Raw genomic sequence first — 18,195 nt, forward strand, 5'->3', positions numbered from 1 at the left:
CACCTCATATGTTGTCTGAGTAGTTTTCAACATGACGGCATGAACATTGATTTCTCTAACTTCCAGTAATTTCTCCCCTCCCCCTACTTTCTTGTTTCCATTCCCTATTTCCATTTCTTGTTTCATCCACATCTATCAAATCTCCTTCAGCATTCTCTTCTTCAAAAAGCAGCCTCAGTTTCCTTAACCTAGCAAAGTAATTGTAGTGCCCCATACCAGGAACTGCTCTTGTATCTCTCTTCTGGACCTCCCCTAGTGCCTTCACATCCTTAAAGGTAAAGATTAACTTTATTTGTCACATACATCGAGACATACAGCGAAATGCACTGTTTCTGTTAATGACCACAACCCTTGGCATGTTTCCAGCACTAACATAGCATGCCCACATCTTACTCATCATAAGCAGTAATCTCTGGAATGTGGGAGAAAACTGGAGAACCACGAGTAAACCCACACAGTCACGGAGAGAACATACGGACTTATTACATACAGAAGTGGGAATCGAACCCTGATCTTACAGCTAACGCTGTAAAGCATCATGTTAACCGTTATATTAGCGTACCATAATGGCTTCTCATAATTATCCTATTTTTATATTCCCTGCTTCTTTTTGACACAGGCCATGGGCCATATTAATCAATTTCTCAATCTGACCTTCTTCTTTCAATAATTTGTACAAATTTCTCTGTTTCTTACAACACTTTTAGAACAGCATTCTTTATTCTATGTTGCCCCTTCCCATTCTTCCCAGGAAAATGCATCACCTCATGTGACCATTCTACCTGTTTATTTATACCCTTCTGCAAAACATCGCTATTCTCTTCAATATGTTGTAATCACCGTACTGTCAGTTGTACTTAGAAATATTGCCTTGCACACACAGTCTAGACCACTAATATAGATATTTAAAAATCAAGGGATCTAACACTAATCTCTGGGAATTGCCATGACAAACCTTTCCCCAGAACGAAAAACGAGAATTTGCCATGATCCTCTGTGCTCTATTACTCGCCTAATTTCATATTCATGTTATTACTCTCTGATTGTGTCATACGTTTCAATTTTACCTATAAGCCTTTAAGTAGCACGTTATTAAAAGCATTCTGGAAGTCCATTACACTACATCAACTGCATTACACTTATCAACTCTATCCATTAGTTCATCAAAAAATTAAAGGCATAATCTACGAGCATTAGTCTAATGAAAGCAAATTTGCTCTATTCCCAAGATTCTTCGATAGATATGTCAAGGAGAGTATATTGACAGACTGCATCACAGCCTGGAATAGAAACATCAATGTCCTTGTACAGAAAATCCTACAAAAAGTAGTAGATATGGCCCAGTCCAACACAAGCAAAGCCATCCCCACCATTGAGCACATCTACACAGAGTGTCATCGCAGGAAAGCAGCATCCATCATCAGGGACCTCCATCATCCCAGCTATAGACTCCTCTTGCTGCTGCCATCAGGAAGAAGGTACAGGAGCCTCAGAGTCCACATGGCCAGGTTCAGGAACAGCTATTACCGCTCAACTCACAGGCTCTTGAACCAAAAGGGATAACTTCACTGAACTTCACTTGACACATGACAGAACTGTTCCCACAACGTATGGACTCACTTTCAAGGACTCTTCATCTCATGTTCTCGATAATCATTTCTTTTTTTATTTGTTATTATTATTATTTCTCTTTATTTCTTTCTTTTAGTATTTGACATGTTGTTGCCTTTTCCACACTGGTTGTCTGCCCTGTTGGTTCAGTCTTTCATTGATTCTCTTATGGTTATTGAATTTATTGAGTATGCTCACAAGAAAATGAATTGCAAGGTTGTATATGGTGACATACATGTAGTTTGATAATAAACTTACATTGAACTTTGAAGATATGTCTGGAAACAATAATCCAACCTACTATACTCATCACCACCTAAAGTACTATTTTCTAACTTAAAGCAGAGTACTTTAAGAAGAAACTAAAATTTAACAGCATTCAACTCCACAAGAAGATTAGGGGATCTTCAAAGTAATGGTGATACAGATCTTTCTGCCATTTCCCTACATGGTCTGCTGGTCTTCTGCCAGTGGAAGGCAATTTGAATCTTAGTGAAATTTCAGTAACAAAATGTTTTAAGGCTTGCAAATGCGTGGATACAGCTAGAAACAAGGGGGGAGATGAATAAATAGTTTCAGAACATTCAACACTCACAAGGAAGTTCAACTGACTTCCTGGAAAAGCTGTGCAAGGAGGATAGGGGCAGAGACAGAAGGGGCATAGAGTATTACAAGAGATTTCTAAAGGTGAAGATAGATTGCTGCAGATTTGCAATTTATTTAAAGGCCTTAATGAATTCTAATTGCATTTTTTTGTAATTTTCAGCAATATTATATCTTTGCATTGAACTACTGGCACACAATCACAAGTTTCACATCATGATAGTCAGTGATAATAAATATGATTCTGATTTGGGAGTGCACGACTAGCAGGAACTGATCACAGAGCCTCTGCATAGGTACATGACCCAAATGGCAGCATCACCAACCACTCTGATCCTGAAAGGAAGGGATGAGCAGGCCAATGCCATGTTTGTAGTGCATCTGTGGACAGCTGTGCTTGTAGTCCTTGCACACTGAGAGCGGCCTCAGGAGATCATCAATGTCCTGAACACTGAAGGCCACTAGTAGTAGTAGGCAGACTTTGATCCCAGGGGATCATGGGTTTGCATCTCTGGTGGACCGTGTCCTCTCCAGGGTGCAAACCTGGGTGGAACGATTTGAAGAACCGGCTGTTGCCCATGCAGCGGGATCCCCCTCTCCACGTCACTGATGTAGTCCAAGGGAAGGGCAATCATCGATACAGCTTGGCACCAGTGTTGTCGCAGAGGGTGCCAGAGTGAAGTTATAAACAACATCAAACTGCTTTAGGGTCCCCAGCTCCGGATTTCTTCCTCAGGGTTTACTCCTGAAGCCTTTCCTATGGGTGGGTATGGCCGCAAGGCAGCGGAGGTTTAAACTCTTTCTCAATATGCGGGCTGCCAGCCAAGGCTGATGAGCCCCACCTGCCCAAAGCAATTGGTTTTGAGGTGCCAATGGTCCACCTTTGCCCATCTCTTATCAGTAGAAACAGTTCTGCTGGGCCTAGTAGCGAAGCCACACGTGAAGGCCAAGAGTTGGACTTGGTCGTTAGAGGCTGTCAGAGAGGCACGCCATTAGGAGCACTTTACAGGTAGTGGGAGCTTATCCCCACTATCACCCCGAGCTATGACTACCTTAGGAACCAACAAGCAACCATAGGCTACCATCAATATGTGGATAATTTCCATGTGCTGGGCATGGATATCATTCACTAGTAATATCTTGAATACTTGTAATATCTTTGGAAATACGGTACCACTCTGGGACCCCACTTTGAACATTTATCCTAAAACTCAAGAATTGCAATAAAGGTCATCGAGGACAAGGAAGAATTTACTATCAATCTTAACTTTAATAGCTATTAATATATGGTAATAGCTATTGATCAACAATTTGTGATCAATACCCACTGCCATCTGTAAGGAGTATATATTCCCCCCCCCCTCCCCGACTGTGTGGATTTCCTCTGTGCTCCAGTTTCCTCCTACATGGCAAAGATGTAGACATTAGCACTAGTAAGTTGAGGGCATGCTCTGTTGGCGCCAGAAACGTGGTGACTCTTGCAGGCTGCCCCAGCACACATTTGGACCATGTGGTCATAAATGTTTTTCCTGAGGAAGGATCTCAATACGAACCGTCAGCTGTACTTCTTCCTAGAGATGCTGCCTGGCCTGTTGTGTTCAACCAGCATTTTGTGTGTGTTGTTTGAATTTCCAGCACCTGCAGATTTCCTCATGAATGCCCTTCACAGAATGTTTTGATGCACATGTTACAAACAGCTAATCATTTTAATACTTGCCCTCTCTTCCTCCTCACAGCAGAACCAGGGCCTTTTTTCTGTGCAATGACATGATGGTCCAGTTCAATAGAAGCTAGTGTTGTGGTATTGAAGAATTCAAAGAGGGATGAAATTCAGTCATGCTAATTGGGTGAATGTACATTACAGCTGTCATATTTGTCAGCAAATCTCCTAGTGCCACAGACTACAGATAAGATACTATAAAGACACAGGGAAAATCTTGAAGAGGTGGTTGAGAGATATGAAGTTTACTTTTGCAAACAAACATTTAGTCACTATGGGGCTAGGTTAAGTATATTTAAAGTCAAAGTAAATATTATCAAAGTACATATATGTCACCACATACTACCTTGAGATTCAAGTCCTTGAAGGCATTTACAGGAAAATAAAGAAATAGAATAGAATTTATGAAAATCTATACATAAATAAAGACTGACAAACAACTCAATTTACAAAAGAAGACAAATTGTGCAAATGAAATTAAATAAATAATACTGAGAACGTGACTTGTAGAGTTCTTGAAAGTGAGTCTGTCGGTTGTGGAATCAATTTGGAGTAGAGATGAGTGAAGTTATCTATGCCATTTCAAGAGTGTCACGGCTGTCAGGCAATAACCGTTCCTGAACATGGTGGTGTGAAGCCTAAGATTTCTGTAGCTCCTGCCTGATGGCAGTAGCAAGAAGAATGTGAGGTCCTTGATAACGAATGCTACTCTCTGGTGGCAGCAATTCTTGTAAGTGTGCTCAGTGGTAAGGAAGGCTTTGCCTGTAATGGACTGGGCTGTATCCACCACTTTCCGTGCAGTTTCATTATAAATAAGGTACAATTTCAAGATCTTATAAATAACTAGTCCAAAATGCATTTACTGAAAGTATCTTGAAAGAAACTGCAAGTTGTTCCCTGCTACGCTATGGTAATCAAGCCTTCTGACCCAGCCCTGAAGAGCTGCCATGTGAGAAATCAAAGGATAGGTGGGACTTGCTGGAAACACTTAGAAAATCAAGCAAATTAAAGTAAATCAAAACAGTGTTAATATTCTGGGGCAAATACTCTGAAATAGAGGATGGTTGACTCAAATACAGAGTAGCAGAGACGATTTAGCAGTGAGTGATGTTTTTAATAATAAACTGAAAAATAGTAAGTCAGGAGGGGCCACGAAACAAGAGAGAACAGATATATAAAACAACAAGGCAACAAGAGAACTGAAGGATAGGAGCAACTATTTAAGGTGACTAGTTTGATGGGTGATCAAGGACTGTGGATTAGAGCTGGGTTTAAATAGGCTGCAGGTGACAAGTTGTAAACAAGTGGCAGGTGATTCATGTTAGTTGGATGGAGATTGGGAGGTGCCTGCTGTGCAGGTCTGACAATGAAATGGTTAAGAGAGAAAATAAGTGAGCTTTAAACTGCATGTAAGTGGGGAGAAGGAATGGACATGACATAAAGAATATTAGTACAAAGGAAGTAATGAGATGGACTACGTGAAAGAGAGAGCAGGGTAGAAAAGTAATTTCTTTTCAGTGCAATAGGCCACAACAAATTATCCATTGATGTCCAGGCAGAAGAATTGCAGGAGAGAGCCCCAACAGGACTGAGTAGATTATGTGATGATGCTCAGAAGAGACAGATTCCTTTTAAATTCCACTCCAACAATGAAGCCCAAGGATGAAAGGAATGCAAATCATGGATGGACATTATACCACTGGATGTGGTCTATGATAACCTGCTTAACGATCAGCAGTGCGCCTGACAACAAACAGAACAGTTGTTCTCCAAAAAGTTATCTAGGGTTGGAATAGGACAAGCATATTATATCATCACAACAAAGGGAATCCTAAGTGGAAGAATATTATATTTTAAAAGTACAAAAATACTATCTTGCTGAACTCAAGTCTTTGTAACCATGTTCTCTACATGCTCATCTTTCTTGTCAATGGGGTCTACATACTGATTTCCAGAATCTTTTGTCAGCAAACTTGTGAATACCTAGCAATCATTCATAGTGCAGATGGAAGCTGATGATTAACAGGTCTATTGCTTCATGAACTGCTGGTTGATTTTATTACATTCTATTCTCTGGTACTCATCTCTAAAGACAGACTACTAGAGTTACTCAAAAAAGACATGACATATTAGGTAACTGATTGATCACAACTAAGTATAGTCAAACTTCATGTGGTAGTCATGCCTTACAAGTTGAGACATCATCACACTCCATGGTACATATTTGTAATATACACATATATTGGATATATACATGGGATATATACATCCCAAAGAGGAAAAATTATTCTCAAGAAAAGATGACACAACCATGGCTAACAAGAGAACTCAAAACCAATATAAAAGCCAAACAGAGGGCATATAATAGAGCAAAAGTTTGTGGAAAGTTAGAGGATTGGGAGGCTTTTAAAAAGCAACAGAAGGCAACTAAAAAAGTCACGAAGAAGGTAAAGTGGGAATACAAAAGTAAGCTAGCCAATAATATTAAAGAAGATACCAAAAGTTTCTTCAGATACATAAAGTGTGAAAGAGAGGTGAGAGTGGCTATTGGACCACTGGAAAATGATGCCGGAAAGGTAGTAATGGGGGACAAGGAAATGGCAGATGAACTGAATAAGTATTTTGCGTCAGTCTTCATGGGTGGAAGTTCCAGGTGTTGGGGCATGAAGTGTGTGGAGTTACCATAACTAGAGAGAAGTCTCTTGAGAACTGAAAGGTCTGAAGGTAGAAAAGTCACCTGGACCAGATGGTGTACACCCCAGAGTTCTGAAAGAGATTGCTGACAAGTTCACGGAGGCATTCATAATGATCTCTCAAGATTCACAAGCTTCCAAAAGACTGGAAAACTGCAAATGTCATTCTAGTCTTCAAGAAGTGAGAGAGGCAGAAGAAAGAAAACTATAGGCCAGTTAGTCTGACCTCAGTGGTTGGGAGCATATTGGAGTCGATTGTTAAGGATAACATCTCGGGGTACTTGCAGGAACATAATAAAATAGGCCATAGTCAGCATGGTTTCCTCAAAGGAAAAGCTTGCCTGACAAATCTGTTGGAATTCTTTGAAAAGATAACAAGTAAGATAGACAAAGGAGAGTTGGTTGATGTTGTGTAGTTGGACTTTTTAACACATGAGGCTGCTTAACAAACTACAAGCCCATGGTATTACAGGAAGTATTCTAGCATGGGTAAAACAATGGCAGATTGGTAGGAGACGAAGAGTGGGAATAAAGCAAGCCTTTTCTGATTGGCTACTGGTGACTACTGGTGTTCCACAGGAGTATGTGTTGGGACTGATTCTTTTTATATTATATGTCAATGATTTGGATGATGGAATGGATGGCTTGGTTGCAAAGTTTGCAGACAATATGAAGGTAGTTGGAGCAGCAGGTAGTTTTGAGGACATAGAGAGGCTACAGAAGGACTTAGACAAATTAGGAAAATGGGCAAAGAAATGCCAGATGGAATACAGTGCCCAGAAGTGTATGGTCATGCACTGTGGTGGAAGAAATAGAAGGGTTGACTTTTTTCTAAATGGAGAGAAAATACAAAAAAAAGAACTGAGGTGTAAAGGGACTTGGGGGTCCTTGTGCAGGATTCCCTAAAGTTTAGCTTGCAGTTTGAGTTGGTGGTGAGGAAGGCAAATGCAATGTTGGCATTCATTTCAAGAGGTCTAGAATATAAAAAGCAGGAATGTAATGTTGAGACTATAAAGCATGGGTGAGGCCTCACTTTAAGTATTGCAACCAGTCTTGGGCCCCTTATCTTAGAAAGGATGTGCTGAATCTGGAGGAGGTTCAAAGGATGTTTACAAAAATGATTCCAGGATTGAGTAGCAGAGAAATGGCAGAGCATACTCGATGGGCCAAATGGCCTAATTCTGCTCCTATATCTTATGGTCTTATAAATTACTAAATTGCATAACCATGCAGGTAAGAACTTCTTCATCTTCTTCTTCATTAGAAGGGATCCACCAAATGTACTTTCTGACAAACTGAGGGTGCCACATTAGTGTAGTAGCTTGATTGGTCATCATATTTCCTATTTCTGCCACATACAGTATAACCAATTAAAATCATATAACTGAAATCAAACATTAAACACTATTTAATCTGATGTAACCACAAATTGCTTTCATCAAAGTACACTTTCCATAACAATCTTGCTCTATAGAGCATAAATATTTCTTTCATGCTATTACAACCTATATTTTAAAATCACTAATTGATTTACAATACTCCCCACAGAGCTTTACTGGCACAGAGTGTCTTTGATTTCAGACATAGTAGTTTTACACAGCTTAGTTTCAAATACTGAATGTAAAAGTACTATAAAGTATCTTAAAGTCCATTCACGATGAGCAACTTTACACTTACCTCGGCTGAAATATCCTTCAGGGATATAAAATGCACCAACCATAATTGAAACAAGTGCTCCAAACTTGAATAGCCAGAAACTGAAAGGAAAATATTAAAGGAATTATTAGTTATAAATGAGTTTATATTATACACAACATTCCTTGTTATACTATCCCAAATGTTTTAAATATGTGTCATAGTTTATACTCAAACAGTAAAAGAAACCTTTAGGTTATTTTAACAAAGGTCAATCACACTTCACATGTATTTTAATTTTATACAAAATGAATTTCCTTTTAATATTAGGAGTTGTTTGGCATTCAAAAGAGTAAAGAATAAGCATTGACAAATTCTTAGTGAATCCTATACCTTTGAAAGGAGCTTTAACTTCCATCAACCTAAGTCAATTATTGAAATTACAAATTATGTTGCATGCAGTTAAGGATTTCTGTCAAGAATGAGTCTTTAAATATAGCTTATTCTTTTTAAGACCAATGCAATGATTAAAAACTTGATCCAAAACTTAATACAAAAGGCAACTCCCAAAGGAAAACTTACCCGTTATGCACCAGGGCCCTTGGATCTCTGCTATTTCTGACATTGATCATAAGCAAAGCTAAAAGCAAAAAGAAAGTGGCCATTCCAAAGCAGGTGCGATACACGGACTTGTAACCAACCAACACTCTGCATATGGCAGGATTCTCTTCAGGCAACTGGGTATTAGAACCAAACTCGCAGAATCCTGGAATCTAAAAGACAATATTTCAGGGACATTGTTTCAGAGACTAACACCATTTAAAATATTTTGAAAATGTCTGAAGTATCTGTGTCATATATTTATTCCACATACTTCAGAGATGCATGCATAATATTCCATTCCTTTTTATTGCCCATATGCATTTGTGCCAGAAAACACGCTGGCTGCCCATCTTACAGGCAATGCAAAATCCACACCATCCGGCAACTTCCAAAACTGATTCCAAAAATAATTGTGCTGAAGGTCGCAGGGAAGTTAATTAATTTGTCTAATGTGCATAGGATCCCAATGACTAGAGCAGCCGGTGCCTAAAATATTGCCGTACTCCTTTTCCAGGGAAAACAGCAGATCTTTTTTTCCAGGCAGTTGCTAAGATAGTCACCAGCTGGGTTCAGAACAGGTTTTACAATTTCTTTGATTCATTACTTTCTTCAGGGTCTAGACCGCAATCTTAAATTTTGAATGCAATGACCATCACTACACCACTCTCTTTCTGCACCACCTCAGATCAAACCTATCTCTGATGGACTTGTAAGCCAATTCATCTGTTTTCTATGGTTGCAACACCTATCACTCTTTTGCCTACCTGATGATTCCGAAGTTCCTCCTACGCAATGTCAAAGTCAGGTTTGTTGTTAATTGCAAGAGCACATGTATGCACAGGTTCAATTAAAGTATACTGGCAGCAGAATCACAGGCACAGAGCATTAGAAGGAGGCCCTCCATTGGTCAGGTTTGAGCATGGATATTGCATCCTAGCTGACGACGCAAGTATGCAATTATGCAAGCCAGGGCAGTACAATATCGAGAGTAAGCTGTTGCCCATGCAGGAGACTCCCCCTCTCCATGTAGCTGATGAATCCAAAGGAAAGGCAGAGATTAGTTTGACACCAGCAGCATCACAGGAGTTGCCAGTCAGCAGCACTGAATTCAATGTGGACTGCCTTATTGGGTCCAGATTTTTCTTCAGGGTTTATTCCTGAAGACTACCCCATGAGTGGGTCTTCCCTCAAGGTAGCAGAGGCTTGAAATTAGAGTTCTCCTTCTCCTAGATGAGCCTACCATGATTGATAACCCCCCCCCCCCACCACCTGGTCAGACCCCACTTGGAGAACCGTGCTCACCTCACTACAGGAAGGAGCAGGGAACTATAGAAAGGATGCAGAGGAGATTTACAAGGTTGTTGCCTGGATTGGGGAGCATGCCTTATGAGAATAGGTTGAATGAACTTGGCCTTTTCTCCTTGCAGAGATGGAGAATGAGAGGCGACCTGATAGCGGTGTATAAGATGATGAGAGGCATTGATCTTGTGGATCATCAGAGACTTTTTCCCAGGGCTGAAATAGCCAACACGAGAGGGCACAGTTTTAAGGTGCTTGGAAGCAGGTACAGAGGAGATGTTAGGGTTAATTTTTTTTACGCAGAGAGTGGTGAGTGCATGGAATGGGCTGCAGTGAGAGTGGTGGTGGCAGATACAATAGGGTATCTTAAGACTCTTGGATAGGTACATGGAGCTTAGAAACATAGAGGGCTATGCGTTACCTGAGGTAATTTCCATAGTAAGTACATGTTCAGTACATCATTGTGGGCCGAAGGGCCTTTATTGTGCTGTAGGTTTTCTACGTTCTATGTTTCTATGTTCTAAATAAGCTAATATAGCATTAGATACACAATATCCACAAGAAAAACATAAGATAAACAAAAATTTATGCAATTGTTGTAAGATAGAACGTAATTGGAACAATAAAATGGAAAGAAACAATTGTTGGATTTTGTTCAAACATTTCACCACAGAAAAAAACTGAATAAATTTTTAATGGATTAAATTTCCAGAATTTGAGAATCTTAAGGGATTCTACAGCTATGTTATGAGCAAAAGCATTGCAAGAGACACAACTGGGTCTCTAGAAGATCAGAATGATATTCCACATGTGGAGCCAAAACAGATGGGGGCGATCTTAAGTAAATTTTTTTGCATCTGTATTTACACAAGAGATGGATACTGAATCTATAGAAGTGAGGCAATGTGGCTCAACTTCATGGACCCTGTATGGATTATAGAGGAGGAGGTGTTTGCTATCCCGAGACAGATCAGGGTGGATAGATCTCAATGGCCTAACAAGGTGTTCCCCTGGACCCTACGGGAAGCAAGTGAGGTAATTGCCAGCCCAGCAGAGATATTTAAATCATCCTTAGCGACAGGAGAAGTACCAGTGGATTGAAGGATAGCCAATTATTTTTATTGTTTAAGAAAGGCTCTAAACATAAACCAGGAAATTATAGGTCAGTGAGTCTGATATCAGTCGTGGGAAAATTATTGGAAGGTATTCTAAGTGTCTATATATGTAAGTATTTAGATAGAGATGGACTGATTAAGGACAGTCAGCATGGCTTCATGCATAATAGGTCATATCTATCTAATCTTATAGATGTTGATGAAGGCAAGACAATGGAGGTTGTCTGAATGGACATTAGCGTGGCATTTTATGTGGTCCTGCATGGGAGATTGGTCAAGAAAGTTCTTTTGCTTGGCATTCAGGATAAGGTAGTAAATTAGATTAGACATTGGCCTTATGGGAGAAGCTAGAGAGTGATAGTAGATGGTTGCCTTGCTGACTGGAGGCCTGCGACTAGTGGTGTGCTGCAGGGATCGGTGCTGAATCCATTGCTATTTGTCATCTATGATCAACGATCTGTATGATAATGTGGTTAACTGGATTAGCAAATTTGTGGATGACACCAAATTGGGGTGTAGTGGGCAGCGAGGAAGGCTATCATGGCTTGCAGAGTGATCTGCATAAGTTAGAAAAATGGGCAGAAAATAGGTTAGGACTTTGTTACTTAGAACATAGAAGACTGAGAGGAGATTTAACAGAGATATACAAATTTATGAGGGTTATAGATAGGGTAAATGCAAAGCTTTTTCCACTGAAGTTGGGTGGGACTACAGCCAGAGGTCATGGGTTAAGTGTGAAAGGTGAAAAGTTTAAGGGGAACATGAGGGGAAACTTCTTCACTAAGAGGATTGTGAGAGTGTAGAATGAGCAGTCAGCACAATTGGTACATGCAAGCTCGATTTCAATGATTAAACCACGTTTGAAGAGGTACGTGGATAGTAGAAGTATGGAGGGCTACGGTTCTGGTGCAAGTAGATGGGAGTAGGCAGATTAAATGGTTTAGGCATTGTCAAGATGGGCCAAAGGGCCTGTTTCCACTCTGTACTTCTCAATGACTCTAGTTGGCTGACAGCTAGGTTGAATGGAAAAAAGTAAACAAAAGATAGCTAATAAGATTAACTGAAAATTGTTTCTCCTAAATTCAAAATAATTAGCAACCCAGCAGCTTACACAAGTGAAGAGATACTTAATAGGATGCTCAGTTTACTGAACATCCAGCTACTCCACATTTTTGTATTTTAGAAATAATTCTACAGTATCACTTGCAACTTTTTAATAATCAAAGTACTGTTCATTATCCCCAGTTGCAACTGCATTAATAAAACCATGTTCAGTGAATCTCACTCAAAGCACTGAGTGCATCTCCAACTGAAACTCTTGACGGGAGATGGAGAGCGTAAATGGAAGTGCCTTATGTTGCTTAATGTATTTATGGCAGATTTAAATTTGTTCCACTCTTGGAAGATCTCTTCTGATTTATTAGGGGGTAGTACAATCCAACATTTTAAATCAATTTATGGTTCATTGCTCTATTGCCATTAGACTTACATGAGAGAAAGAGCAAAGCAAATAGTTCTCCAAAGAGCTCAAATACACTGAATGGGACAAATGGGCTCCAATTGGGCTGCAGAATTATATAATTTTATAAGTCTGCGCAAATGTCACAAACTTTCAGCCACAATTTATTCATTTTCTAATCAATGTGCCGCTGTTTTTGATAGTATTGTACCATATTAGAAAATCTGACAAATTAGAATTTCTGATTTCCATTTGTATGATTAATATTATTGGGTGATAATAACTTTCTATGCAATAAACTATTTTAGGTACTCACTGATTATTTCTCCCAAATGTAACAATTCTTACAAATAAATTTTCCTGCCCTCAAGGTAATCTTTTCTTACATATTCAAGAGTTGTTTGGATTTTGAATGAGATTCCAATACTTTATTTTCACTTTTTCAAGCACTACTCATGAATATGATAATATTGTCAAGGAGTCTCTCATAGCAGAACCTGCTTTGAATGTCTAGCAGATTGCACCTGGGGTTATAGGGCCAGTACTTCTAGCCAGTTGGGTGCTTTCTGGTTATATGATCAACTTCTGCAATGACTGTCCTACTGAAGAGTCTTGGCTCAAAACATTGACTATACTCTTTTCTGTAGATGCTGCCTGGCCTGCTGAGTTCCTGCAGCATTTTGTGTGTGTTGTCTGAGTTTACCTCGTTCGTTCGTTACGTGCCATGTTGTCTGGCATAGGTGATCATGGTCTTTCCATTACCATGATTGTGCTTGGCAAATTGTTCTACAGAAATGGTTTGCCATTGCTTTCTTCTGGACGGTGTCTTTACAGATGAATGACACCAATACTCTTCAGATTGTATGCCTGGCGTCTGTGGTCGCATAACCAGGATTTGTGATGTGTACCAGCTGCTCATGCGACCATCCACCACCTGCTCCTGTGGCTTCATGTGACTCAGATTGGCGGGAGGGGGGAGGGGGGCCTGCTAAGCAGGTGCTACTGTTACGAAGGATGAACAACTCTGATGGGCAGAAGAGTGCAGAGTGCTCCCCCCCCCCCCTTTGGAGAATCGCAAATCGCTACTATTTTGATGCTGTTATCAAGGAAGTATGAGAGACAAAGGAAATCTGCCAGGGCAGTTGTTATTGATAACAGCTCATGAAAGTTAATGAGAGAGAGAGACAGCTCAGAGACACAAGGTGGAATGTCTCCTGCTGACAAAAGCCATTGATTTACTGCTATTGTCTTTTGGAGAAGGATTGTTTACTTGGTACTGTTCTATTCATTGAAACACCTCATCAGGAGGCAACCAGAGTGGGCTGGTTTGATGGGTTACATCATCCCAACCTGATTAACATCTGAGACCCCGTGAGTGGGGATAAAAGTGAGGTCTGGGGTAACACCCCTCAGACGCACCAGGAGAAACGCTAGTGAGCATCAGAACCCCCACGAGAAAGGGTGGGAGATCGGAGAGCGAACGAAGGGTCGGTAACTTTTAACTCACAGTGTTTTGTAGCGAGACCGGTGGGGGCTTGTGTGTGTGTCCACCCTTGCCTAGGTGACGAGTCCACCATGGAAGAACGTTCTAGCTAAAGGACGGAGGGGTCATACGTGAATGGTCACAAGAACAACACATCGACGGATCAAAATTGTAAAGGAAGGTTGGCAAGATAATAGCTGTTATTGTTCACACGTTCTCTCTCTCTCCAACAATTGCAACACATCAACAAACAACTACTGCAGCCTGCATGAACTGAACTGAACTTTATATTTCCATTGGACAATTCATTATCCCCTAGACAACGATAGAGCTTGTTTCATTAGTGATTATTATTATATCTGCACTTTTAGGTTTAGTAGTGCTAATGTATATTCTCTGTATATTCGCATTGATATTATTTTGTATATTTTTGCTAATAAATATTGTTGAAAATAGTATCACCAGACTCCAGACTCCAACAGACACTTCTATCTTTGCTGGTAAGACACCCAGTTACGGGGTACATAACACTACACCTTGCCTAAGGGTGACCAGCCGGCTAGCAGAGGAAAGGAGTACCTTACACTTCCTTTGGTACAGACTTACCTTCATCCCGCCACCCAAGAGCTTACATAGCATTCAATATATTAAAAATGAAATACTTACAACATATGATATCACAAATTAAAAACTTGAAGCACTTAAATAAACTTAAAAAACTTTAAAAAATAATATTATCTAAATTCTACCTCCTACTTTACTCCTTTGCAATTATGTCAGATCTCCTAATACTTAGAGCTAGTCTTCTTCTGAAATCAATGTCAAAGAATTTCTTAGGCCATTTCCAATGTGCCTGCCATCATAAATGGCATGGTGTCTATACAAATGCTCTGGGAGTCTGAGGTTGTAGTGATGTGGTGTCCGATGTCAAGTGCAATTAGCAAAGCACCAGCAAATAGTGATTAGCAAGTCTGTGACATGCACATTAATGCAGAGCTATGCAAAATGTCAGTCTGCTGGCACTTCTATAAGGAAATTGTGGAGGTTCTATGTGAAATTGTTTGTATTTCCTCATAAAATTCAAATAGTGTTGTAATTTATAAATCTATTTCTTTTAGAGCAATGACTCCCCTTAGCAATCTGCATGGACTGCTAACTTACCTAGGCACATTGATCTATTGTCTACACATGTGCATTGATCTGCTCCCTCTCTCTCTTGCTCTGCAACATGAATACACCAGTTAACCTCATCTCCGACGTGCGTGCTTTTATTTAGTTGATATGTGGTTGTACAGACACAGCAAATTGGTGACGAGTATGAACCTGAATGCCTGAATGTTGGCAAATATCACCAACTGCACCAACAGTTACAAGACGACAGAATTCGGAGGAAGGGAGAGGGACAGCAAGAGGAGAGAGCTAAACAGTACAGAGAAGGCCACAACAGATGCTAACAAAGGGACATGTGAGTAACAGTGCACCGGATACAGAGCGACTCACAACTAGCAAAGCTAAAGTGAAAATAACCTGATGAAATCCTTAGTTGGGAATGTTGAAGAATTCAATAGCACTAATGAGGACTGGAAATCATGTATTGAGAGGGTTGAACTGCGAACGACGTGGGAGAGGAAAAGAAACCTTCCATGCTTCTTCGCTTAATGGGTGCTAAAACAAACAGACTCTTACACAACTCCTGAAAAGCCAGAAAGCAACATTCAACAAAATTATTTACAAAATCACTTGAGCCCTATAATGCTGGTAATGGCTGTTAAGTACCCATGGGTATCCTGTGCCTGTCACATGACCATAATGTAATTGAGGCTCTGCTGGGCATGATGTAATGGCTTTGTGATAGTGGAGTGACGTCATTTTCCCGCCAGTGAGAGGTCATGTGATAGTTTTTTTTCAACAGGGTATAAAAGGAGAACCCCTCCCTGTGACGTAGGGCAGTTCGTGGTTGAATTCATCAGTGACTCTGTTCTGCTGCATATTTGATGTTATGACACAGTTTTGTTTTAAAGTCAAGTTTTACTTTCTGTCTTAAGTCTCAAATGTTATTGCCGGCAGTTTTGCTACAATACTGCCAGTTTAGTCCAGTCAGAGAGTGAAGAATTTATTGAAGTACGGAAATCCCGAAGGATCTAAAAAAGTTGGTGTTGATGGCAATAAATAGGTTTGACCTTAGTTAGTCTTCATTGGGAAGGAATTAGTAACCTGTGGTTCAAGATAGCTCCTGCTAAAAGAGCAGAAAGAGTTGGATGCAGTGTTTCGCCAAGGAAAGGTCAGTGCCTTTAAGCCATTTTATTTCCTTCGCTGTGAATTCTTTGAGCAAGGCATATTTCAACTGGGATCATCAGTAACGTTGTGACATCAGTGAGGAATTCATTACTTCTAGGAAAAGCTCTCCTAAATGACTGTGTAAATCATTTGGACTTTTGCATTGGACTTCTAAGAACTGTTTTTACATTACCGCTTTAAGTACCATTTTAGCATTATCGTTTTAAGAACTGTTCGAGCTGCCATATAGCAGCAGACTTCCGGTTAAGTTAGTTGTTTGTTTACTCTTGGGTTTTTTTTTAGCAGTGTTTAATAAATGTTTTATTTGTTATAATAAACCTGTCTCAATTCTATATTTGTTGTTGCTGTGCCATAACATAGCTGAGAGATTTAGATTTTACAAAACAAACCAGTCAAAGGATGAATGCATATCCTAATACATCGCAGAACTGTACACACTTTCCCAGTACTGTGACTTTAGAGATGGATTTTCTGTTGCACTAAGGGACAGGCTTGTATGCGGCATGCATAGTCAACGCACTCAAAAGAAGCTACTGTCAGAAAGAGATCGAACCTTAGAACGGGCATTGACCATTGCAATATCAATAGAGACTGCAGAAAAAGATGTGGCAGAACTACAGAAAAAAGTTTAGAATGTGAAATAACCAAAATATCCATGAATGATGCAAAAAGCTAAAAATGTAGCAAATCCTCCCGTGACTGTTGGTTCAAAGAAAAAGTTGTCAAAGGAAGTGTCACAGACAAGTTCATATAGTGAGTGTGCATGTCAGACAGAAAGCACAACCAAAGAGAAATACCACAAAGAATGAACAGTTTCCAACACAAAACTAAACAAATGCATAAGGTGACTAAATGTGAGAAAGTATCAGACGACTCAGAATCTGAGAAAGGTGAGCTGTCTTGCCTAGAACTGCATAGCATTACTGAATCAGATCACAAGAAGATATGGATCACAATAAATGTGTCTGGTGTAAAACTGAAAATGGAGCTGGACACAGGGTCAGCTTTGTCTGTAATTTCAACGGCTGACAACCACAGACTGTCTTCTAAGCTACCATTAGAATAGTCTTCAGTGATGCTGAAGACTTACACAAGTGAAAAAGTGTCTCCCAAAGGCAAACTGAGAGTGAATTTGATACATGGAGGCCAAACTTAGCAGTTAAGAGCTTTATGTATTGAGAAGTGGAGGGCCAGCACTTCTCGGACATGAATGGTTGAAAAAAATCCAACTAGAGTAGCACACAATCAAAACACTTAATATGTCAACAACAGACAACAGCCCAAAAAGTAGCACTAACCAGATGTTGTCACAGCTGCTTAATGCTAATGAGAAAGTGTTTGAGAAGGGGACTTCTAAACTCAAAGGCATGAAGGCCAGAATGAAATGGATGAAGCAGCAACATCAAGATTCCATAAAGTGTGTCCTGTGCTTTACGCACTACATCCTAAATTGGATGCTGAACTTCAGAGCTTGGAGGCATCTGGCATTCTCTCTAAGGCTAAGTGGAGAGATTGGGCCATGCCCATTGCCCCAGTAATCAAGAAAGGCCAGAGCTCTTCACATCTATAGGGACTTCAAAGTGAGCATCAACTCCAGCCTGTGTACTGTGCAGAATTCCCTGCCATGAATAGAGGACATTTTTGCATCTTTGGCAAGCAGGGAGAAGTTTTCAAAG

At 40.0% G+C, this 18,195-nt stretch overlaps 1 protein-coding gene across 1 annotated transcript in view; it reads right to left on the reverse strand.

The window, feature by feature from the left end:
* Nucleotides 1-18,195, reverse strand: part of LOC132401314 (serine incorporator 1-like) — an 87,218-nt gene that overhangs the window by 43,402 nt on the left and 25,621 nt on the right. Inside the window, exons 3-4 of the mRNA XM_059983448.1 lie at nucleotides 8,845-9,035; nucleotides 8,305-8,384 (exon numbers count right to left, since the gene is read on the reverse strand). Coding sequence (XP_059839431.1) covers nucleotides 8,305-8,384; nucleotides 8,845-9,035 — 271 coding nt within the window. The remainder of the gene's footprint in view (nucleotides 1-8,304; nucleotides 8,385-8,844; nucleotides 9,036-18,195) is intronic.

The sequence above is a fragment of the Hypanus sabinus genome, chromosome 1, assembly GCF_030144855.1.
Source record: "Hypanus sabinus isolate sHypSab1 chromosome 1, sHypSab1.hap1, whole genome shotgun sequence".
NCBI classification, from domain to species: domain Eukaryota; kingdom Metazoa; phylum Chordata; class Chondrichthyes; order Myliobatiformes; family Dasyatidae; genus Hypanus; species Hypanus sabinus.